The 26,054-nt window shown below is 35.8% G+C and overlaps 1 protein-coding gene across 3 annotated transcripts in view; it reads right to left on the bottom strand.

Moving 5' to 3' along the window:
- Positions 1–24,699, bottom strand: part of LOC149785522 (protein HTATIP2-like) — a 33,614-nt gene extending 8,915 nt beyond the window's left edge. Inside the window, exons 1-5 of one of the 3 annotated variants that reach the window (XM_089979325.1) lie at positions 24,554–24,699; positions 20,751–20,940; positions 16,224–16,331; positions 14,578–14,715; positions 13,139–13,200 (exon numbers count right to left, since the gene is read on the bottom strand). In XM_089979325.1, the coding sequence (XP_089835451.1) occupies positions 13,139–13,200; positions 14,578–14,715; positions 16,224–16,331; positions 20,751–20,940; positions 24,554–24,684 (629 nt within the window). In that variant the 5' untranslated portion in view covers positions 24,685–24,699. Of the gene's footprint in view, positions 1–13,138; positions 13,201–14,577; positions 14,716–16,223; positions 16,332–20,750; positions 20,941–21,404; positions 21,520–24,531 lie in introns of those variants that run through there. The other 2 variants (XM_089979326.1, XM_089979327.1) reach the window with 2 other exon arrangements.
- Between the last annotated feature and the right edge of the window lie 1,355 nt (positions 24,700–26,054).

Genomic DNA, 26,054 nt, shown 5'->3' with positions numbered 1-26,054 from the left:
TTTCAGTCATACTGTTACGATGTCTGCAGTGTGGCAGTTTATAGTGATGTATAACACTAGAGCATCATGTAGACCCAGTCACATTATCCTGAATCTAGACCAATCAGTCCTACTGCTAACCTCTTAATACTGAGCGCCAAGCGAGGCAGCTGCTGATACCATTTTTATGTCTTTGGTAAGACTCCACCTGGGTTCGAACCTGAAACCTCCTGCATCTGATGCAGATGATCTAACCACTCAGGCCACTGGAATGGTCAGGTGGTTGTGTATAGTGATGGTGGAATTTCTTTTGCAAAAGTTGGCTTGTGATGAGGAGTAAGAGTGAGCTTCAGGGGTGTGATGAGGTTGATGTTGGTGAGAAAGATGGAAGAGATGTAGGTGAGAGAGAGAGAGATGGTATTCTAAAAGAGTGGAAGTTGGTTGGGATAGAGAATGGAATGCAGTTTCATGTGTCTACATCGGTTACAGGCATATGCTGATGAACTTCAAGGGCCTATGCTATTTGAATATCTTCATAAAAGCCTATGATTTCGATGAAATTGTCATAGAAACAAATAGGTGAGGTCTTTTATTTATAATATGTTAAACTAATGCTATGCAGATCACCCCAGCAAGCAGTGAATTTTTTTATTAATTATTAGATCTATGGCATTTAGTCAATCAAATACATAGTTACATGAAGATTTTTTTAAAATAAAAAAAAAAGTAATTTACAATTTTTCACAAGGTTGGAGAGTTGATCATAGCTTGACCCATCTACAAATACTGCACAGATTTTGAAAAATATAACTTCACCACTTAATTATACATTTCAGTAACAGTTGTAACCTACACAAATGAAGTGTCAAGACAGCAAATATACAAAATTAAGCATGCTGGTAAACAAAATTTTTTGTGGATCTTTTAAACACAGAATACAAATATTACAATGTCAATGCAGTGATTTTCAAATTTTCTGTCTTTTTGTCCTATGATAGCTAAATTAGTGCCTGTATGTCTTTTTTTAATACACAAGTTGTTGTTGTTGTCGTGGGGTTTAACGCCATTTTTCAGCACATGATAGGCTATGTATGGTGGCCAGTATTAATGGTGGAGGAAGAACCCTGGAAAACCCCGGGAAGAACCACCGACCCACAAGAAGCTACTGGCAAGCTTTCTCACATACCCACATTGGCCGAATCCTAGACTTGAACCCACGCAGACAGAGGTGAGATGGCAGTGATCTGTAACGGAGAGCGCTTTAGACCACTCGGCCACTCGAGGCCCCCTTTAATACACAAGTCTTTGACATTTTTATTTCAGATACTCAAATGAGAACTGTTAGCAAAATTATGAATCCTTCAGACCAAAATGCTTATGTTGGCACTGCTACATAACCAATGAAAAGGATTTCATGCCCTTATTATTGCTATGAGGCAGATCAGGATGTATGATACCCTGGTGTGCATATTTATATACAAGTTACAAATCACATGGCAAATAAGTCTATCCAAAGGTGCTGGATCAAATAATATCACATTGGCCTGGGAAATGAAAGATCCGACAGAAAAGCTGACAAACAACAGTGCAAAACTAGTGTGAAACCAGCCCAAGTACTTCAAAATCTACCAATTAATTTTACAATGATTGCACAAACCCGCAAAAGACAATTACACAAATGAAAACACAAAAAAACTCTCAAAAATGTAAGCACTAACAAAATCTATATTGTGTATGCTGTAGAAAATTACAATGAAATACAAAATAAAGGTTTAACGATGTTGAGTGTTGTTACTTTTAATGCAAGCAAGGCAAGAATGATTTGATCAACTGACCCCAACTGAAGGTATGAATAGGTCAGCAATGAAATGTGTGCAACATCAACAAAATAATACATCCCAGATAAAATATTTACATTCTGGATTTAATATTTCATCATTGAATCTGTAATGCTGAATAGCTTAATAAATGCTTTTAAATAAATTTATAAATAGTTAAGACCATGTGTTTGACAAAGTGAATAAATGGCAGGAAAATGTGATTTGGTTAACCTACAAGTGCCGTGTTACCTATTCATTGATAAATGACCATTTGGATTTTTCCCAATTTAGGCCACTGGGTTTGAGTGTATGCAGCCAGCAAATCCAATGGATTTCTTATGATTTCCTATTTTCTTTGCTCTGTTTTTCGTTTATGGGTAATCCCAGTCAGGATTACTTTCTTGGTTTGCCAGCCAGATCTGTGGAGATTCTTTCTAGTGTTTAATTGTGGCATTTCTCCAACAGATTGGGAGCTGCATACCTTGTCTGTGATGAGGTAGAACACATTTTCTGTGTTGTATGTTATAGTATGGTTGTGAATATTATGCTTATCACTTTGCAAGAAAACATTTTTGTTTCCTTTATGTGTTGGCAAGTCTTGCATTGTTTGCTTCCGCAAGGATTCGATTTCCCATCTATATTTTGATCTGGAAGTGGCTTTAAATTTGCTCTGACTAGCACATCTCTCAAATTTTGAGGATTGCAATATGCTATTTCTAGTTGTATGAAAGATTGATTTTAGTGGTTTACACAATTCAATGATTGATCAATGTCTGTTAATGATGCGACCTGGTCGTGGGTTCTCTGGGTGCAACACAAGGATGAAGAGTGTTCATTCCACATTTTCTTTTCCCTTGTATTTTAGGAGCTCAGCATGGTTTGTCTGTTTGGCTTTAAGTATCGCTTCCACTATTATATCTCTGTTGTAGCCCTGCTTTATAAGATGCTGGGTCAGTTCTATCGAAACTTGTCTCATCAGTGCAAATTCTCCTGATCTTAAGTGATTGTCTAAGGGATGTTATGGGTACAATGTCTTGGGTGGCATCTGGGTGGAAGAAGTTGTTTGTCAGCTGATTTAGAAGAAAGGGATGTTACAGGTACAGTGCCTTGGGTGGCAGCTTGGTGGAAGAAGTTGTTTGTCAGTTGATTCAGAACAAAGGGATGTTACGGGTACAGTACCTTGGGTGGCAGATGGGTGGAAGAAAATGTTTGTCAGTTGATTAAGAAGAAAGGGATGTTATGGGTATAGTGCCTTGGGTGGCAGCTGGGTGGAAGAAGTTGTTTGTCAGTTGATTCAGAACAAAGGGATGTTACGGGTACAGTGCCTTGGGTGGCATCTGGGTGGAAGAAGTTGTTTGTCAGTTGATTTAGAAGAAAGGGATGTTACAGGTATAGTGCCTTGGGTGGCAGCTGGGTGGAAGAAAATGTTTGTCAGTTGATTCAAAAGGGATGTTACGGGTACAGTGCCTTGGGTGGCAGCTGGGTGGAAGAAAATGGTTGTCAGTTGATTCAGAAGAAAGGGATGTTACGGGTACAGTGCCTTGGGTGGCAGCTGGATGGAAGAAGTTGTTTGTCAGTTGATTCAGAAGGGATGTTACAGGTACAGTGCCTTGGGTGGCAGCTGAGTGGAAGAAAATGGTTGTCAGTTGATTCAGAAGAAAGGGATGTTACGGGTATAGTGCCTTGGGTGGCAGCTGGGTGGAAGAAGTTGTTTGTCAGTTGGTTCAGAACAAAGTTATGTTACGGGTACAGTACCTTGGGTGGCAGCTGGGTGGAAGAAGTTGTTTGTCAGTTGGTTCAGAACAAAGGGATGTTACAGGTACATTACCTTGGGTGGCAGCTGGGTGGAAGAAGTTTTTGTCAGTTGATTCAGAACAACGGGATGTTACGAGTACAGTCAGGGATCGGCCTGGGCTTCGCCAATGCCACAAATTGCGATTTTTTTCCCTTATTGGCAACAAAAATATCCCATCTGGCGATTTTTTTGGCGACATACTTTTTGGTTATTTAATTTGTACATACAATCATGGATTTGGACTGGATAAATTAAAAGTGAGAACGAAAGGAAGCCATAAACTTGACTAAGCAATGCATTGGAATCAATCTGTAACACAAACGATCCTTTGCTCGTATTGACGACCCCATCTTTACAGTGCATTGTTACATCATAATCTGCTTATGCTGACATCTTGGCTGAGTACTGTATGCTGCGATACAGTCAATCATGCTACCGCACTATACCTACAACTGACCGACTTAAGACGCGAATAGAACAGATACAATTAATTGTATGGCTAATCCTTCCGTGTTTGTTTTTCTACATATACCAATACAATAGTTTTGCTGAACCTTCATAGAAAACTGATAACCTCTGAAGTACCAACTGTGTATAAATACAAAGCAAATGGAAAAAATCTCAATCACAATTATATCTGTCGCCAGTGCAGCATTTTACTCATTGATCTTTTCCTTTTGCCATCAATTAAGTGTTATGGCTGCAGAAACTTAAACTCCACAACAAGAAATAGCAAAAAAAAAAACCAACAGTTTAGCATAATTAATAATAATTATTTATTTCTCAAAATACAGGAGTGAAAGAATCCCTAAATTGGGTGTGAATTTATGCTTATATATACGGTCCAATATTGCCAGGTGTTGACTCGTGTAAGTTTCATTCGTGGGAATGGAGATCCTATTTTGCTTGTCGAGAAAATTTATACAGCATTCAGTGATCATTCTTGGGATTTAGGAAGCAATTCACTTCAAGCTTTGTGAAGCTAGCCTTGGGGGGGGGGGGGGGCTGCTGAGAGACTACTGGTGTCACCGTCAGCACTGTAGACTGTGAACGTGGATTCAGTAAGATGAACCTCATAAAAACTGACAGAAATAAGCTCTGCATCTCATCTCTCTAGAATTTAATGAGAATCAGCATGTACAGATGTGAAAAATTAAACTTTGAAACTGCATTCAACAAGTGGGCAGGCCTAAAATTGCGACAGATCTTCATGTAACACTTTGTAACATTTTGTTAATGCTTGTTGTAATTAAAGTATTAACTAACCCATCTTTTGTAATTTTCATTGCCTGTTACATTAATAGACTAAATTAACACTTGGAAAAATGTACACTACTTGTTTTGGCGACACTTTTTGAAAATTGGTGACAAAATATTGAGGTTGGCGATTTTTTTGGCGACAGCTTTTTAAAAGCCAGGACCATCCCTGACAGTGCCTTGGGTGGCAGATGGATGGAAGAAATTGTCAGTTCGTTCAGAACAAAGGGATGTTACAGGTACGGTGCCTTGGGTGGCAGCTGGGTGGAAGAAGTTGTTGGTTCAGAACAAATATCTGAATGAAGTGTGTGTTAATGGCAATTTTAGTTAAAATATATAATCTGTGTTTGAAATTTCAGCAGTCAATTTGATCGAATGATGGAAAGTATAGATCTCAATGATGAACTCATCTAGTTTTTCCATCCCATTATTCCACAGAAAAGCTAGACAAATTCATCATAAAATTGTCAATAAAACACATTTCTCTTCTCCATATTGTAATTTCAATGATGTAATCATGACTGGGATCACCCATAACTCAAAATGGAGCACAGATATATATATATATATATATATATATATATATATATATATATATATATATATATAGAGAGAGAGAGAGAGAGAGAGAGAGAGAAGGGGGGGTAGAGGGGGTTTAGAAGTGAAATCAAATATTAGAGTTTTTTTTTTTATAGGGTTATTTCAAGGTTTTACAGTTTCAAGAGGTTCAAGACACAAAGAAGTTACAAGATTATTTAATTTAAATAATTCACACATTTTCTCGACTCCTAGTCTAACAAAAGACCATTTGCAAATAAGCTTTTTTGTAGGGCTGTGGTAGAGTCATTCCTAATTTGTAAAATTTTGATTACTTTTTATTATTTGGTATCCTTCAGTTTAGGCCTTTTCTAAGATTTCTAAAGTCAAATGATTTCTGAGGTTTTGGGAGGTTCTCTTCAAAGTATGTATGTATGTATGTATGTATGCATGTTGTATGTATGTATGTATGTATGTCACAAAAGTATGGAATATGTGGATTCAATGGAATATAGCAACAAACATTATTCATCATGTACTTTCAATTGCATTACTACCGGAACACTGATCCAGTGGTGTGTCAATGCTAGTTTTTCACTCTGTCATGCACTGGGTTATATTTCTCCTCCTTATAAGGATTTTTCATTAGGAGTATCTTGCCAAACGTATTATAAGCAAAGATAAGACTATGATATCAAATTTATGGAATTACTTAGACTGCAATGAACCATCATGAACCGCATATATATTCTTCTCAATATTTCTGAGACACAGCAGATACTAAAATATCAGGATTACCTTTTTTATGCCAACATTATGATTGTCTTACATTTTACTAAGTCATTACTAGAACTTCTAAACTTTAATTCATGTATTGATCTTGGATTATTTTTGGATTTGATTCTTAAAAGTGTAAGTTGTTATTTTTTTTCATTTTTACAGTGTTTTTCCAGGGAAATAAATTATTTGGTAAATTTTCAAAGCTTGTTGTTTTCACTCTTTCTTTTGTTAATGTTTGTTAGAGCCTAAACAAGTAACATAAGAAATTGGGGGGCTCATCTGGGATTTTTGAATTTTGGCTCCAATATTTCAGAAAACTTTGTTTTTTTAAATTTGAATTCCCCATGTTTTTGAAATCTTTAGTGAAATTGGCAAGTTTTTTCTAAAATGTCATCAAAAGTGGAAATCTTTCTTTCAAGTCCTACCCACGACCAATTAGACCTTTTAAAAAAAAGATGAATTAATTCAATTTGCCAGAAAATATGATCTTTCTGAGGTAAAGGCTTCCTTAACGAAGCAAGAAATAATCATATTGTGGTTCAGTACTTGGTAGAAAAGAATGTTTTGGATAAAAGTGGTTTGGTTTTGATTAGCAAAAGTAAAGGAAATAGACTTAAAATACAAGATGGAATTGGAGTTGAGGAAGCTGGAACTTCAGAAAGATAAAGAAAAACAAATGCAGTTGCAGCTGCAATTGGAGAAAGAAAAAGAACAAATGCATTTACAAGCTGAAGAAAAAGAGAAAGAAAGACAAATGCAGTTACAAGAAAAACAAATGCAGTTACAATTTGAGAAATAGGAGAGACAGGAAAGAGAGAAAGAAAAACAAATGCAAATGCAGTTGGATAAGGAAGAAAATAGAGAAAGAAAGACAAATGCAGTTACAAGAAAAACAAATGCAAATGCAATTAGATAAGGAAGAAAGGGATGGAATATAAATTAGAATAAACGAAATGGAGCGGCAAGTGAAAAGCACATTCCCACTTCAAACACATGATGTTGCAAAGAATATTAGGTTAGTGCCCCCTTTCGAAGAAAGAGAAGTAGACAAATATTTTACTCGTTTTGAAAAAGTTGCTGAAAATTTGAAATGGCCAAGGGAGCATTGGACTCAGTTATTACAATGACTACTCACTGGTAAGGCTAGTGATATTTACAATTCACTGTCAGTTCACCAAAGTGGTAACTATGATATGGTTAAAGAATGCATCTTAAAGGGTTATGAGTTAGTCCCTGAAGCTTATCTGCAAAAATTTAGAAACTATAAAAAAGAAGCTGGACAGACTTATGTCGAATTTGCTAGAGAAAAAGAGCAGTTATTTGATAGATGGTGCTTAGCCAAGAAAGTTGAACAAGATTATGAAAGTCTTGAACAACTTGCATTACTTGAAGAGTTCAAGAACTGTGTCCATAGTGACATTAAGACTTATCTTGACAAGCATAAAATCGAAACCTTGGAAAATGCTGAGTATTCTTTAACTCATAATGTTCCTTTTGTAAATAAGACTTCTACTCAACAGTCTTCTGGCAGAAAAGTATTTCAGCCTAATGCAATCTCTTCTAAATCTCATGTACCTATTGTAAGAAGAAAGGACAAGTTATTTCTGATTGCTACAAACTGAAAAATAGGCATCAGAATCAAGAAAGATCTATTCCAAATGCTCTTATTTCTAGGAGGTCAAGGTCACAGTCATGTACTGAAAGCAATACATTTGTTGGGTCTAATAAACCTCAGTCTGATTTTATTATGGAGAATTATGAACCATTCATATCGAAAGGGTTCTATATCACTCTTGGGTGATTTAGTCAATCCTACCCCTATTAAAATTTTAAGGGACACAGAAGCTTCTCAGAGTCTTTTATTGTCAGGTACTTTGCTTTTTCTGAGAAGCTTTTTCTAATGAGAGTGTTCTTATTCAGGGAGTAGAGTGTGGCTTTGTTAATGTTCCTCTCCATTGTGTAAATTTGTCATCAGACTTGGTTTCAGGACCAGTGACAGCTGGAACAGTAGTTTCTTTACCTATTGAGGGCATTCATTTATTACTAGGCAATGACCTAGCTGAAGACTTATTACTAGGCAATGACCTAGCTGGAGACATGGTTGTGGTTAATCCACTTGTAACTGACAAGCCTTGTTTGGATCAGAAAGTAGATCCAACTGAAAAGGAATTCCTTGATGTATTTCCAACTTGTGCAGTTACCAGAGCTATGGCAAAGAAAGCTCTTGAGAATGATGTTGATAGGGAAAATATTCCTTTAGCTGACACATGTATCAGTCAGGCTTTTCATGAGGTCACTTTCACAGTTACCAGAGCTATGGCAAAGAAAACTCTTGAGAATGATGTTGATAGGGAAAGTATTCCTTTAGCTGACACATGTATCAGTCAGGCTTTTCATGAGGTCACTTTCACTCCATGTTTGGATCAATCAAAAGGTATTGATCACAGTGATCCTCGTTTAACCACTCATTCTCTTTATTCTAATCAGGGTGACAAATGACAATCACTTGTCGTCAAACAGGAAAAAGATCTTGAGATCTCCTGTTTGTTTCAAAGGGCAAATAGTGAAACTGAAGCAACTGAAGTTCCTGTCTGTTATTTCATTAAAAATGGAATCCTTATGAGAAAGTGGAGACTTCCCGAGGTAACTGCTGGTGATGAGTGGTCAGTGAACTATCAATTTGTAGTTCCAAAACCAGGACCCAAGTGGCTGAGTGGTCTAAAGCACTCTCCGTTACAGATCACTACCATCTCACCTCTGTCTGTGTGGGTTTGAGTCTCGAATTCGGCCAATGTGCTTATGTGAGAAAGCTTGCCAGTATTTCCTGTGGATTGGAGGTTCTTTCCAGGGTTTTCTCGGGTTCTTCTTCCACCATTAATACTGGCCACCATGTATAACCTATTATGTGCTGAAAAACTGCGTTAAACCCCACAACAACAAGAAGTTCAAAAACCTTACAGACAGGAAATACCTAATCTGGCCCACGAAACTCATTTGACCAGTCATTTAGAGATTAATAAGACTTATCACAAGATCCTGACTCACTTTTATTGGCCAAAAATCAAAAGTGATGTTTGTAAATACTGTAGATCTTGTCATACTTGTCAAATGGTAGGAAAACAAAATCAGAAAATACATAAGGCTCATCTACAACCTATTCCTGCCTTTGAAGAACCATTTAGTACAATTATGGTAGCTTGTTTTGTTCCCTTACCTAAGACGATGTCAGGTAACCAATACTTGTTGACCATAACGTGTGAGTCAACAAGGCTTCCAGAGGCAATTCCTTTGAATATTAAAGCTTTGATCAAGTTTTTTTACTCAGTTTGGCCTTCCCAAATCTGTACAATCAGGTCAAGGGTCAAATTTTAGGTCTGGAACCTTTCAGCTTATTATGCTTGAATTTGGCATTCAGTAATTCAAGTCAAAAGTGAAATTATGGTTTGGCAGAGCTTCAATGGAGAGAACTTTTGAATTTGGTAATAGAGTTATGTCTCTCTTGCTCATTCTTCAAATTTTTCTTCAGATTAGATAGTATGGCCCTTACAAAGTTAAGAAGAAAATGAATGAATTAAATTATAATATTAGTGCTCCTGGGATCTAAATAAATTACAGGAGTACCAGCATATTGAAAGAGACAGCCAGGTTAAACATGCAATTCATTTAGTTGTATCTGTCCCACTCAGCGAAGATTTAAGTGAAGGAATATCATCTGAGTCACTGATATTGGAGTGACAAATCTTCGGAATTCAGAAATTATGAAAGCTCTGGACCAGAAACTTTCACATTTGCAAGAGCAAGAAAGAAATGAACTTAAACAGTATTATTTGAATATGAGCACTTATTTCCAGATGTTCCTACAAGAAAGAACAATATTTGCCATGAAGTTGAAATTGTAAATTCCAAACCTGTGAAACAACACCCGTACAAGATGAACCCTATCAAACTGGAATACTTGGAGAAAAAAAGAAATTCAGTATATTTGGAGAATGATTTTACAGAGCCCAGTAAAAGTGACTGGAGTTCACCATGCATACTTGTTCCAAAACCAGATAAAACTTTCCGTATGTGCACTGATTATAGGATGGTGAATAGTGTGACAAAAACAGATTCATTTTCATTACCAAGAATCGATGACTGTATTGGTAAGATCGGAAAGGCCAAGTATGTCACCAAATTTGACATTCTGAAAGGATTTTGGCAAATTTCACTAACGGAAAGAGCAAAGGAAATTTTGGCATTTGTGACTCCTGATAGACTTTATCAATATAAAGTAATGCCATTTGGGATGAAGGATCACCAACTGGCAATCAGCATTTATAATCCAGATAAACCCATGAAGTATAGGATCAAGTCCTATATGGTCCAAGATTCTACTAATGGACTAGGTACCTGTCCTTGGATGAGGGGATGAGGGGAAAACTGGCATTCAACATTTATAATCCAGAAAAACACATCAAGCATTGGATAACATCCTATATGGTCTGCAACTCTACTAATGGATATTGTTCAAAGTCTGAATACTATGTTGGTGCATCCTTAAAAAACAGGTGCTTTGTTGCAAAAGATTGATGAGTAGATGCCCCAAAAGCGCACAGATCTGAATAAAAAGCGACTGATCATTCCATCTCAATGATTTGACTTTTCCTGTATAGTGTCAGTCAAGACATTAAGTCTGCCGGGAATGTGTCTGATTTGTACATTGATACAGAGATTGTTGCACCAATGTAGAACTGATCTTGCCATCTCCATCTTGAATTTTGGTGGTCAAATGAATTGGTTGAGGCAACTCTGGTCAATGATCAGCCTCAACTTGCCATTTGCCTTCAAAAAAGAAAAAGCCTGAAATAAAACCACGCAGCTGTGTTTTCTGCAGTCTCAACCACCTGTTATTCGATGAGTGGCAATATCTCCTTTTGTAGAAAGACAACCATGAAGAGTGGAGAGGAGGAAAGGGAAGGAAGATCTGAAATGACCTGGGAACAGAGTGATTAAGTGAGCCCGAAACTGCAGGAGCCTGCCACCCACAGGTAGGCTGTCTGCAATCAGTGGGGAGGGTATGCCACTCTCTAGAGTTAGGAGGCTTAAACTTGGTTTCTTTCCACCTCAGTATGGTTGTCTCCTCTTTTAACGACTCATTCTCTTTATTCTAATCAGGGTGACAAATGACAATCACTTGTCATCGAACAGGAAAAAGATCCTGAGATCTCCTGTTTGTTTCAAATTTTGCATTAAATGCATTTATTTGACATTTCTACTGAAATGACATGAGAAAAACAAAGCATAAATTAGCAATTCAGCATGTTATTAACTCATTAATACCAAACCAATTACTAAAACAGTAAGCTAAAATAGTCAGTGTGGCACTAAATCATAAATGACAGCATGAGCTCAATGACTGTGCTGTGTAACATGGTCTTAAATAGACCATAAAGGTGACAAAGGCACACAAATTTAGAAAAAAATGTATAATGTATACAACCTCCAGAAGAATGATTGTCCAACACAGTAAATCCAAATTTAAAGTTGGATAATCCAATTTTATCACTAAGATGGCTTGGATTGTAACCGGTATAATGTACATCATTATCAGTACAGCAGCATAGCTTACAAACTATGAACACCTGGTGGTGGCAAGGGGAAGGTAATGGGCAAGAGTTATTGCCCTTAGTCTACATGAGTAAGGAAAATTTCATCATTTAGTAGGGCTGGATTCTCAAGGTAGCAGGCTTATATCCACCTAACGTTATCATGATTGGGGAACATATTTGAAGGAAAAATTTACTGACTAAATTTGCTAAATTCTAAATTCGTTATGGAAAGTTAGTTTGTGCTTTTTCATTCACCAGAAATCTTATGGAGAAAAAAAAAATGCATACAAAATGTTATACATCATTCAAAGAAATTGTATTTTTCCACAAACTTTGATGTCACAAATAACTACATGTATATTGAAATAGAAAGTATAAATAGGTTTGGTTTGGTGTTTTATGGTGCATTAACACAAGTTGGTTATATGGTGCCAAGGCAATTGGAGTAAAGAGCCTTGCCCAAGAACATGGTTATTGACTCAGTCTGATCCAGACATAAGACTCCAACCTGCATCCTTCTTGTTTCAAGTCGAGAATGCTAACCACTGAACCAATGTAACTACTGCATCCATTAGTCAGCTCTTACCATATGCAGGAGGGTGCTGGATTATAAGTAGGAAGTAATCTTATTAACACTCAAGATGTGACCAATATCTGCAGAAGCCACAGTGGCTCAGTGGTAAGCATGCCTGACTCATGACCAAAAGGGTGCTGGTTAGAATCCTATTACTATATCAGCTACCATGGTGAAGCATAAACAAAAGGCATTACATTCTTCACTCTCAACCAAATAAAATGGAGATCATTAAAATTAATTATAGTGTGCCATTAAAATGTAATCCTGCATCCATTAAAACATATTTGATTTCTGACCCCCAAAAATTGTTTTTTAATCACAAATCTCCTCATTAAATGAACTTTTCTCTGTACATTCAAGCAAGGTTAGTGTACATAAAAACATATGTAATTATACATCATGAAACTGATTATCATGGATGGTAGTGTAGTATGCAAGATGGAAATAACAGACCAATTATGTCCACAGAAACATGGTATGAAATGCACTTGATTTGCATGAAGACTGTAGTCTGTGTATTTTAATCAGGTATTGTGATATTTATAATGATGCACCAAGATATAAAGTTTTTAAACTGTGGATTTAAAAGTGTAACAGGTGATAGCAGTTCATTATATCAAAACAAATGAAGTTATGTTTTCCATTCCCTGACCAAATCAGTAAATCAAAATGCAGATTCAAGGGCAATCAAACCCTTAAAATATATTAATATTATCTAGTGCAGACCTACTGTATTGGGCTATCTGCTAGAGCAAAATCTACCCAGTATCCTACATAAAAAGATGCAGAGACAAGTACTTACGCTGGCCTGTATATAGAAAGCCTTGGAAAATGGATCACTTTTAAGGCCTCTTCCATCTGTCCCTGTCATTAAAAGGAAGATCATGGATAAGTATGGTGACAGTGCATGAAACACTGTTAAGTAAGAAAGAAGTAGAATAAACTTGCAAGAAGGTTATGCTCCAGAGATATTACATACTCCTGACAAAGTGACAGGCATAAGGTGAAGTTGTTTGCATCTACAACATGCTACTTTTATGTACTGTGCCTGAAATTTCTTTACATGTTGGAGTTGTGGAGATTATACAGGATTTCAGCACACAGTTGATCAAAATGGCTGCTCCCATGTGCTCAAACAAGCAGCCTGAACTAGTCCGAAGTACACAACTTTAGCAGTCCATAAAACAGGGAAAACAAACTTTTCCAGAGTAATCAATATTAATTTCTGAAAGTGCAATAAATGAATTACAAAATATGCAAAAAGTAATTTACCTAGTTTGATGTCCAGGACGTGAAAATGACCAACCAGAGCTAGCAGTCTTTTTTTTTACTGGAGCACATCTAAATTGAAGCCAAGCTGTATACTCTTTAAGCCAAATTACACCTATCAATCATATACCAAAATAAAGGAAATTAAAAGTTCTTTTAACATTACCAATGATTTACAAGTTCTATTTTAAACAGCCATAATAAAGAGTGAGGAACACCTTGTAAATTGTTTTTCTTTAACAATCAAACCCTATGAAAAGTAAGAAACTGTAAAGTGAGACCAAAGCTATAAACAGGAAATCTGCAATGAGCATGATCACATGCTATGAGTGCTGTAGTACATTATTCTCATATTCTTCTTTTACAGTTTGAAAAGTGGTGTTGATTTATCCATTTCTTGGGAATCTGACATGTTTTGAAGTTCGAAAAAAAGACATCTGCTGTAACATTTTCCACCACATAACATCCACAACTCACATCCTGAAGTGCTTCATATAACATATGGCACCATTTTGCTTAAATGTATGTACTGGTCCACTAACTAACTAGCTTATCAATATAATGACTCTGTGAGGAAATGTTCAAATTTGAAGAAACCCATCTGTTTTCTTGGAATCGGGTCATATTTACAGTTGCTATAAATAGCAAAACAGGAAAGTACTCTTATGCTATATTTATGCAGCAGCTACCTTTTTAAGAATATTCTCAGATTTATGAGCAGAATTTAAAAGATGATAAATATGACAGAAACCACTTTTTATTACTGTATTCTTTTATAAAAAAATTTATTAACCAAAAAGGCATAATCCATATACAGGGAAGCGTAATGATTATGCCAAAAGTGTAATGGTTGGCATGTATGCTATAAACACAAATTCTGAAAAATGTTGAGGACATCTCCTAAAGGTTACCTGTGTCAAGCACATGCTTCATAAGCTAAAGAAAAACCATTTTAAAATTTCCAGAAATTACCTTTGTTTTGGTGTACAGCATCATGCTGTCTTTATCCGCCCCTTGGGAAGACAATGCATGGAACTGTTTACACCCACCGGCCTTTGCCAGTTCAGCAGATTTCAGAACATAATCAAAGTCTACCTTGACAAAACCAGCCTGCAATAAAGACAAAACATGTATGTACTATCTAAACATGCACTTCCTGGTCAGGTATTTCTGTAAAAATGAGTAAAGTGCCTGGAGGTCAAGGCAGCTGCTCGAGCCCCCTTTTGGGTCCAGAACATCACAGGAAGGGGGGGGGGGCAGGGGGCAGCACAGACTTAGTGGGCAAAGCTCTGTCCAAAAAATGATTTTCAGCAATTTACAACCGTGAAGAATGACTCCGCTGGACTCTTTTTCACTGGGTTTTTTTAAGAAAGAAACAATATTTCTTATTAAAACTAGTCATTCAAAGACAATAGTTTATTAGAAAGTCTAAATGGACACTGGCATTAAATTAGACCATGTTTTCTCGATTTTATTTAGTCCTCCAATGCTACTGGTACTCTGAAATTAATGTTTGCAAGAAAGGCTGCAGAAAGCTTTACCAATCAAGTTACACTTAAAATGTTTCCTTTTCACTAAAATAAACGTCAACAGAACAATCAAGCCAGTGATGCTAAAACGTAGTTTATATTTTGTCAATCTCTTTCACTCAAATTTCATGTGTGTTAACTCTGACATTTTTCTCGAATATTCCAACATTTTATGCATCTCAACAGTCAACTAAAGCATCTTTGTAGGCAACATCACAATAACTAACATGCTCTAACTGGTCAATATATTATCTTTCAGCCAAATGCCCTATTAATAAGCCAATGAAAATGTTTGTCTTGAAAGAAGCAGGTGTTAGACATGATAACCTACTGTGACACATCCTGTGATTGGTTCAAATTGTTGGAAATAAAAAGTGAAAACAGTCCTCTTTCTTCTATATAGCTCACATAACAGTGACTCTTTCCATCACTGTTCCATTAACTTTGTGAAATAAACTTGACCAGAGACCCGGTTACACAGCGGAGCATTAGAATAGCTCACTGTTACTAACTTGTCAGTTTTTCATGCCAAGTCATTAGAAATTTTTTTTATTAACTTGACTCTGTCCCTCGCCCCTCACCCTAACCCCTCTATTTTTTCTCAAGCACCATCCAAAATTGCATAATTCAAGAATCCGCATTAAATTATCATCCCAAATATTTGTGACAAAATTTTAAATGCTAAGACATGCCAGTATCATCTAAATATATTAACCGCCGTCTAGATTTTAAATGTTATGTTCAATAAAGATTGTGACTGGCTTTCTTTAGCACACACACACATGCATTGATTTTCTCAAATAAAAAGAAAGGGATTCTTAGCTCAAGACAACTTTTTAAGTAATGACTACAATGAACATTTCCACTACAAACATTTTATCTGACATATGAAGCAAAAGATTCAAAATCTATATTTATACAAATATTTACAACAAGACTATGCAAATATAAAATGTCTTATCAATCTGGCTACCACATGGTAATAAATTTTTAATTCCATGTTGAAGTGAGCAACAGTGTAAAAAAAAGAAATTGAAGTAAACTAGTTAAAGCTTTAAAAGTTTTGATTCACAAAGGGACACAACTTACTGCTCCAGCTTTTCCTCTGGTTGTTCCAAGGCAGCAAAATCCCACATCAATACCCTTAAAAACATCTTCATATTTGTCAAGGTTGTCAAAGTCAACCTGCTTTTGTTCCTAAAACAGAAAACAAAAAGGGTATGCATTTTTAAATATTCTGTATCAATTAAACAAATCGAGATACAAAAGCATAACATCTCTTGAAATATAACGCAAATATGTATATGAGGATTTATAAAGGTTCAGAAAGGATCTAATATAATCATAATAAAGAGAGAATGGCTGACACAAAGAACACATTTCAAAGGTAAATTTCTGAACTCAAATAACTTTCAAGAATCTTCAAGAATAAATGCAGGAATATTATATTGTAAGGTTTGTACAGAGGACAACCATAAATTAAAAAGGAAACCTTTTTCAGAATTTTTTTTCTTTAAAAATTATCTTTCTTTTCCAACTGTACGCTTTGAGTCCATGAAAAAGTCATTCAATCCAAGGTGACATTTATGATCACTACTACAGTGCTCACACACTGTTCAAGACAGTCATAAATTTCTATGATGTTTACTAAGACTTCTTACAGTAACAAGAGTCTCTAGTGGGGACTGATACTTATAAAATTTCCAGGAATTCAAGATAAAACCATTTCTTTGTTTGCTGGATGTTGAAATCATATCTAATATTAAACAGTGACAAGATGATTTTAAAATTAGCTGCTGTGGTGGACATATTGGATATCAGACTGACACACTTTTCATTTAAAACAAAATAGGAATCTTAAGTCTTTTGATGAAAACCCCATGTTAATATGATCATCCATTTTGAGGGACTAGTGACAGCAAGATTTTCAAGAAAACTCTGGTAGCCAAGTTGATGTACAACTGACACCATTTTCATTTAGGACCGTCAAAGTATTGTATAAAGTCTGCAGGTTAAAACACCATTTTGATAAGTTCATCTGTTTGGGAGGAGTAAAGATAACATTACTTTTAAGATGGCCACCATTTTGGTCATACTGGATGTTAGATCAACATTTAATTATGGCCAACAAGATATTATAAGTCTTCAGGTGAAAACCACATTTTAATATAACTTTGGGCTTTTTGGGGTGGAGGGATTGTAAGAAACAAAGTTTTCATGATGGCTACCATGGTAGCCATATTGGATACCAGATTCGCACCATTTCCAATTCAGGACCAACAAAACATTATAAGAAATAATTAATGACTGCACAACACTGATATGACCAGCCATCAAGGAGAAGGAGCAATAACAAGATTTTCAAGAAGACATATAAAGGTGGCCATATTGACAGTCAGAATAGCACAATATTAATTTACACTCAAATGGACATCATAAGAAGTCTTTTAGTGAAAACCCCATGCTGATATGACCATTCATTCAAGAGAAGTAGTGAAAAAAAGATTTTCAAGATGGCAACTGTGGCAGCCATACAGGATATCTGAGAGGTACCTATTTCATTTAAGATCATCAAGACATCACAGAGTGTATTTCAGTAAGCAAGAGTCCCTCAAAGGGACTGATGCTCTACCAGACCAGCCAAACCTGCCAACCTGACGAGTCCATCTCAGTAAGGCAGTTGATTTTTTTCCCATAAGACTGACCAGTTTTCAGTAAGGTGTAACAAAATTCAATAACTGCTATTATAAAGCTGGAAAACATAATTAAAAGTTTAACGCATCGACGATAAACATTATGTTCAACTGAAAAGTTTGTAAAGTACGTGATGACTTTATTTACCACTAGTACAACTGCAGAAACTCTAGTTCTATGCAGCTCAATGGCTTGTTGCTATCTCTCAACTTGACATAATTCTTGGAATTCTTTTCTATTTCACATGACAACGGCAATCATATCTCCCACCAAGAGACATACACAAATTGGCACGTGAAGTCCAATAAACCTAATTGTGTAATTCAAGCTTTCATTCACAAGAATCTCAATACTCCTTCTTATTCTTCTGATTTGATTATTAACACTTTTCTAGAAGCTTATTTTCCAATTCGTCTTAGACTTGCATCGCTTTATGGACACCATTTTTAAAAATTCTATAATCAACAGTTTGGTCATGCAGACGCTTCGCATGAACGAATAGGTGCCGCTTAAAGCTTCTGGGTGCTGCTGTAAAGTTAGTCTGGTTCCCTAATTTTGCTAATTCTAAGATGAAACCCGATCCAAATAAAACATGGATGAACCAATTATCTGGATTTGTTTGGCAACGAACATTTTTCCATAATTTTTGCTAATATGCCATAAGTCCATATTTTAAGGGCAATTTTCGTAAGACTTATGGCAAAATCTTAAGAGTTGGCAGGTCTGTTCTACGTAGCAATTTTTTTTTAAGGAGTTCAAAATAAAACCATTTCCTCCTTTTAGCAGTAGAGTGTTGAAACCATCTCTGATATTCTTTAGCAATAACTAGATTTTCATACTAGCTGCTGTTGTACACATACTGGGTGTCAGCCTGGCACATTTCATTTAGGATAAGAATCCCTCAAGAGATCTGGGAAAAATTCATGAAGTTTGTAAAACATTAAAAATATCTCAAGGATGAAGCCAACTTTGTTTATAATCAAAGCATATTCATGGCAACCTATCAAATTCATGGATTTTTTAAGGTTGTACAAACCATGTAAAGAGACTGAAAGAGTTCCCTGAATTACTATTGTTAGAATTACATGTTAAGTTTACTTGCTGTTTTACCATGATCTTCTAATACCATTCAAATATAAGAATGCTTATTTTAAGTCATTTGATCACCTTTCATGCAAAGTAGGGCATTTTCCACCTATAATATTGAGGAATATGTACCTACAAAATATTTCTCAAATGAAGGTTCAGGCTAATGCATGATCAAAGTCAGTTATTACCCTTGAATCCAACAGGTAGACAGCCCCCAGAAAACCTTGCCCAACAAATCTTTTAACTTACATTTTCATAATGTTTACTGTAAGAAGAAAATATTTTCGTCACAATGCCATTTTATAGAGATAAAATATTTACAAACTTTAGTTATACAAACAGACCAGGTCGTTCAATCTGAATCAAAGCATAACTGTTTTTCTTAATTAAATTGTTCCCACGCTTTAAAAAAAGGGTAAATGGCAAGGTCATTTCAAGGATTTTTCCAGGGTGAAATTAATTTTGTCCAGGTTCACATATGTTCATTACTGAATGGAATTAAAGAACATTTAAGCTCATAAAACATGCAATTTTTATTTCAAGACTCTTCCAAAACATCTCAGTCAGAAGAGATGATCAAGCATCAAACCACAATATATATCACATGAAACAAGTGTGACTATATTTCTAAAAAAATCGGCATGTAAAGTCATTTCAATGTAAAGAATAAAATTCAAACTTTACTTTGCTGAACTGCATTATGTTGGTATGAGGGAACAATAACACAATGAACATAAACAGGTGTTCCCTTTCAAACCTTTAATTCTAAAGAAATCAGAATAATCAGTTGTAAATCAAGATAACAATCTACATGCATGTTGTATGAAGAAAACATTTCCTACCTCAGTATGAAGAACAAAAAATGCAAAGTATTAGAATCTTATCTCGTAAAGAAAAAGGTTTAACCCTGGATTAATCTGTGCCAATAAAACCCAAAACAAGATTTTTCAAACAGCCTAAACTCCTTAAGACAATCTGGTTGAAATCCATCATTAAAAACAAAACATATTTACAAAAGGATTAATGTACATTTTGACAAAAAGACCTTCAAAATCATAAACTTACTGTATAAACAAGGATCAGCATATGCTGCTTGTAATGCAATAAACCAATCCCCAAACCTGTATTGATACACATAGGGGCTTACATCATTTTATTTTAATAAATAATACAAGGGACGACAATCTCCCATTTCTCCTGCAGCATATTTAATTCTGAAAACAATGCATCAAGCTACATGTCACATTGTTATAGTTTAGCACCAAAGTTCAGCTCAGAGATGCAATATTTTGGACTACAAATTTGACTAAAAATGAATGGCAGTGTTTTCTTAGTTTTGGGAATGGGGTCTGAGCAATTGCCTATATATATAAAAAATTGGAATTTGCCACCACTGTGTGGTAACAGGATATGGTCATTGCTTACCAGCAGGCCTAGCATACACAAATCTCAAACTATGACATCGGAAGTCCAAAAGTCACATGATATCAACAACAAACTCCTTTCTAATGTTTTTCTACAAAAATTAAAGATTATAAAAATAAAAGCATTATTCAGTATTTAAAAATTAAATAGGACTTAAGTCAATCTCAATATTATGGACCAGCATTTCTTGTGGTGCAATCTAATTTGACATAGCTCACAGATGAAAGCCATTCATAGGAAGACCTGACAATGTAAAACAATTTGGCCCAGATTTTGCAAAACTGATTATTTTTATCGTCTTCTGGAGTATTTTTTTATATTTGTATAACCACAATCCAATTCGATGTACCCATTCAGCTTCATATCTGATCCTTCACAAATTGAGAATTTAAAAGGCAAAATGCTTACAAATTCTGGTCCAACCTCAGGTGGTAGTTCAACCTTTCTTCTGCCAATGAGAACAACCTTCTTGAAAATCTTGTCTTTGGCTAGCTGCTTTACCAAGGCACTGCCTGTTTCACCAGTATACCCTAGGATAAATGCCATGTTATTCTCTTTCCTGAATTTTTCGATGTTGTCATCAGATGCTTCAGCCATACTGGAATAGACAATGTGAAAGAATTAAGAGACTATCAATTGCTCATTCGTATGGAACTTCAGTAAGAGTTTAACGTTGTTTTTTCTGAGTTTATCGTGGTATAAACTGTCAGCTGCCGATTCACACAGCAAATAACGCCCGAAGGGTGTTATGTAAGCTGTGTGAGTCAACAACTGACAGTTTATACCACGATAAACTCAGAAAAAATGTTAAACTCTTATAATTGAAATTTCAATTATTCGTTATGTCATTTTGTTTGCATCATTAAAAAATAGAAATCTTAATTGAGCATAGTAATACATGTTTGGGTTTTTTCTGTTACGTAGCTATATACAGCACTTGATGTTGTCCTGCTTGATCGTAATAAGGTCATCATAATACCAGTCCTTCAACCAATGGAAGCCAAATTTATTCAAATTTTTTATTAAAAAAATGTAAGAATATTGTTTTCCTTTAATGCTTACTTCGTGTCTGCCTTCACTGGCAGTGTTTATCTTATGCTGTACACGTGACTCAATTTACAGAAGTTGAAAAGTAGTTCTCCTTACAATTCATACAGAAATGAATGCAATTCATTTTGATCACGTGGTAACATTCTGACCAATGGAAATGTTTCTTTCCTGCCATTGCAATTATGCTCTAATAAATCACCTTCGATCCTTCCATCACTCTGAGTATGACGAATACACCAGATCCACAGACAGCCGCAAAAGAAAGAGAGATGATGAAGAAGATTTAAGTTTAAGCTTCGCATACGATAATGAAACAAACGGTACTCTCCAGAGTCGCACCTACTACTCGGTTCGTGCCTGTATCTGGCAAATAGTACATCCAAATACTCGGATTTGGTACTCGGTGAAAATTATCTACTCGGTTAGGCCCTACCTGCTATATGAATAGAGGAGCTCAAGGCAAGGAACAAACAAAGCGGGGAACCAGTCAATGCATATGCTTGAAGTATACATGATGCCATTCATCGTCCAATGCACTGGGTATTAAATAAATTCTGATCACATTATGAAAATCCTTTGCGTCAAAAAAACGCATGGCAACAAAATGTGTGCATCAATATTCTCCAACGTGCATCCCTGACGCACAAATGTGCGTAAAGGGAAACACTGATGACTGACTGAATATTACTGACCAATTAGTCTCATGACACAAACATTTGGTCAAGGTATGCAATCTGGAAAAAAAATTGAGAAATCATTATTTTCTTATCATGCTCAGCATGACCTTAACCTTTAGATCCCTGAATCTATTAGGTTTCTTTATTACCTAAGTTTAAGACATTCACAAATTTTGATCAAAGAACTTACTCTAAAAGCAATGTATTGTGCAAACTCCATTTTTACCTTCTTCACTGACCTTTTGACACCTAAATCAGTAGATCCTGTCCTTATCATAAGCTTAAGACCTCCACAAACTTTGGCCAAAAGATAATTCCCGAATGATGTCATCACCAGCCACATTTGTGGTATACTGGCAAATTTAAACCGAGTTTATATGGTTTTGGAAGTTGAAATAATTTCATTGAATCTCAAGACAGTTCCAAATAGCTTTCTGTTAGTACCTGTATTTGTAATTTATAATTTGATTTTGCTTCAGTGTGCCTTATTAAAATTGGTTAATTTTGGTGGCCGCATATCGGAGAAACTGACAGGTTGCTAATCATCCAGGTAAAATGGGCAGTGTATCATCTGCTAGTGACCTTATTGGGAAGCATCTATATATGTGGTTTAAAACTCGTTACTAAGTTTTCTTTAGCTCACTGACACTGACCTTCAGACCCCAAAATCAAAAGGCTATACTCCCACCCAAAACATAAGCCATCCACAAACTCTGATAAAGGAGCATGCAGTACTTCATATATTATATGTTGTGGTTTGGTGATTGTATCTGGTGGTTGAGACATACATGGTGCTTTGACATTATATTTGGTGGTTTGATAATTATATGCAGTGGTTTTGACAATGTGCTATGGCTTTATCATTATATGTGGTGCTTACTCTAACTTTATCATTATATACAGGTGCATTGTACTTTATATTTGGTGCTTCATTCTTTTTTCATTATTTTTAGTGTTTATATCTTTCATACATGTTCTTCTTGTATGGTTTAATGCCATTGTCAGCACAAGATAGGCTATTCATGGTGACCAATATAACTGGTGGAGGAAGAACCCTGGGTAGAACCACAACCCACGAGAAGCTACTGGCAGGCTTTCTCATGTACCCACGTTAGCTGAGCCTGAGACTCAAACCCACGCAGACAGAAGTGAGATGGCAGTGATCCAGAACGGTGAGCACTTTAGTCCACTCGGAGCCCCTATATATGTTGTCTTTTCACTATATTACAGGATGGGGCAAGCTGTGTAATAACTCGTGTCACCTCTGTTGTGGTGAGGGTGATGGGAATTCAACAAATATGTTTGTTAAATTCTATTTATTATAGAATATTTTTAATTAGTCTTAAGGTTGAAGTCTTGGTTAGCTGTTGTTTTGGGTTTACACCATTTCTCAGCATAAGATACGTTATGTTATACTGTACATTGTCGCCAGTATAACTGGTGGAGGAAGAAGAGTCTAAAACCCTGCTAACAATCACCAACCCACTAGAAGCTACTGGCAAGGATTCTCACATACCCACATTGGCCAAACCTGAGACTAGAACCCACTCTGACTGAGTTGAAATGGCTGCAAAGGTGAGCACATTAGGCCCCTGCCACCATGTCTGGGTTTGGGAACCACAAAATGCACCAACCAAGGGAGAATTATTCATGTTCTTTCACCTATGCATAACTAGAACATCATCTAAAAAATAAAATTCAATTATAGGTGGTCCCAAGCTATGTACACAAATCTGTGAAAGGTTTTGCTGAAATTTTATTTATTTGTATTTGCTGATATCCTAAAAGTGCTTGGAATACCTACTAAAATGCAATGGAAGCCAGGAATGCTGAATTCGGTTAAAAGGATGATAAATATCTTGAACAAAAAGAAGCCACATGTATTTAAACAATTTCTTCAAAATTGTACAAGTTTATTCGTTTTGTAAAAGAAACATACTTCTGCTTAATCCAACTGCAGCATTCTCGGTTTCCATCGCATTTCAGCCAACTGAAATGTACGGCAGTCGACCAGGGAACACAGTTATTAAGTAAGACGTCTCACCCAAAAACATAAATATCAGGCGAGACGTCTTACATCAAATAAATAGACCTCTTGTTGAAAAGAACATAACTCTTTTAGAAATTAGTCTCACTGTTGATCAACGCAATGTTTCCAGAGCACTCAATCATTTTGTATAAAAATGGCGGCCGTTAAGCACTTCTTAAATTAGATCAGCCGAATTCCTCTGTAAAAATAGTCATATAAATCAAGCAGATATCTCAAAATGAATCCGATGCGAAATTGTTAACCTTTTTTATTTGGTCAAATCAAAATAACTGCATAGTCCAATGAAATAAACAGTAATAAACTATCCATAGAAAATGAGTTGGGTTCGCATTAAAACAATAGAAATGGTGTAGGCCCCTAACCGTTTGTCATTAATAATTAAGCAAAAGGCGTTTTAATCCCAAAATTCGACCTTTGTATAACTTATAAACCACCTGCACAGATCATTGGCGTTTTCAGAAGGAGTGAGCTCGTGAGAAATTAGGTATCCGCCCAAAAGTATGGCTAAACATAGCACAGCCAACGATAGACCACCTAATATTTCGTTGCACTTGAACCACAACATGACGAGAAGGTCACATCCGTGGGTAATACGTCACTAATCTTGACCCGAGATAAGGTAAGGTAGACCTACTATCCGTACCAAACCAAAACCAAACCGGAAAGAACCTCTACACTGGTACTAAGCATAGATTGATGACCTTATATATATATATTGCACCAAAAAAAAAAAGTTTTTCTCCTTTTCTTCTGAAGGATGATGTTGTTATTACTTAAACGAAAACACGATTATTATTCTTTTATTTTTTTTTGTATGTTAATTTTTTTTAAATGACTTGTGCTATAATAGTTAGAATCCTGTGTTTTTCCTGTTACTTTTTGTCACAGAATTAGGCAAAGAAATAACTTGGTTTTGCCTTAGAACTATTTGACTATTTCTCGCTTTACATGCGTACAACGTTATCTAGAGTGAATACGTGTTTTTCTAGGTAAGCGATTGTATTAACATGTACCTCGCCAGAAATTACTTGTGACGAAGGAACATTAATAACATGATATGCACGGGTATTTTACCCTGACTTTTGCTCACTCTCCTATGGATTTAAGTAAGATCAATTTCTAAAACCGACACTGGCCGTTTTGGAACACGTCAAGGAGTTTACGCTCTCCATTGTTCTCCAGCCATAGGGGTAAGTGTTTTATTTACATTTCATTTGATATGCGAAGCTTATTCGGTTTGTAATATCTTATCGCGTAATAATGCATTTATTAAAACGCAGATTTGAACTTTGAATTACAAGTCACTATCTGAGGTGAAAGTATTATCGTATATCTAGAGATTATACAGAAACTATTATTATGACCAATTTGGTTTTATTGTAGCTGATTGTGTCTGTCGCTGTGATTGTGACTGTTACTGTGATTGTGACTGTGAATATGACTAGGGCTGTCTGAAGCTGTCTAAAGTTGTTTAGAGCTGTCTGGAGTTTCCAGAGTATTTAAGGCAGCGTGCTGTCGATACGTATGTAATTATGTACGTATGTCTGTGCCACGGACGTAGACGTAGCAAGTAGCAAATTAAAAAGGGTGCTGTGTGCTATCTGTACGTGTATATACGTATGACTGTACTCGTGGTGGATTCATAAAGGGTGCGAGCGGCCGATAAGAGTGTGGGCCAACCCAAGGAATCGTGCGACTGTACAAGGGATCTAGAAGCATACGTTTGGTTCAATTGTTGTTCCAACTGCATTTATATGTTCATAAGATTATTTTGAATCTTAGTTGTGTTCATAAGATTATTTTGAATCTTAGTTGTGTTTATAAGATTATTTTGAATCTTGTGTTTGTAAGATTATTTTGAATCTTAGTTGTATTTATAAGATTATTTTGAATCTTAATAGGAGTTCATATTCAAGATTATGTGAATCTCTCTTG

This window comes from Sinohyriopsis cumingii, chromosome 13 (genome assembly GCF_028554795.1).
Source record: "Sinohyriopsis cumingii isolate HCF-2022 chromosome 13, ASM2855479v2, whole genome shotgun sequence".
In the NCBI taxonomy this organism is placed as follows: domain Eukaryota; kingdom Metazoa; phylum Mollusca; class Bivalvia; order Unionida; family Unionidae; genus Sinohyriopsis; species Sinohyriopsis cumingii.
Note: the sequence above shows the minus strand (reverse complement) of the source record. Positions and strands in the feature narration are given on the sequence as shown.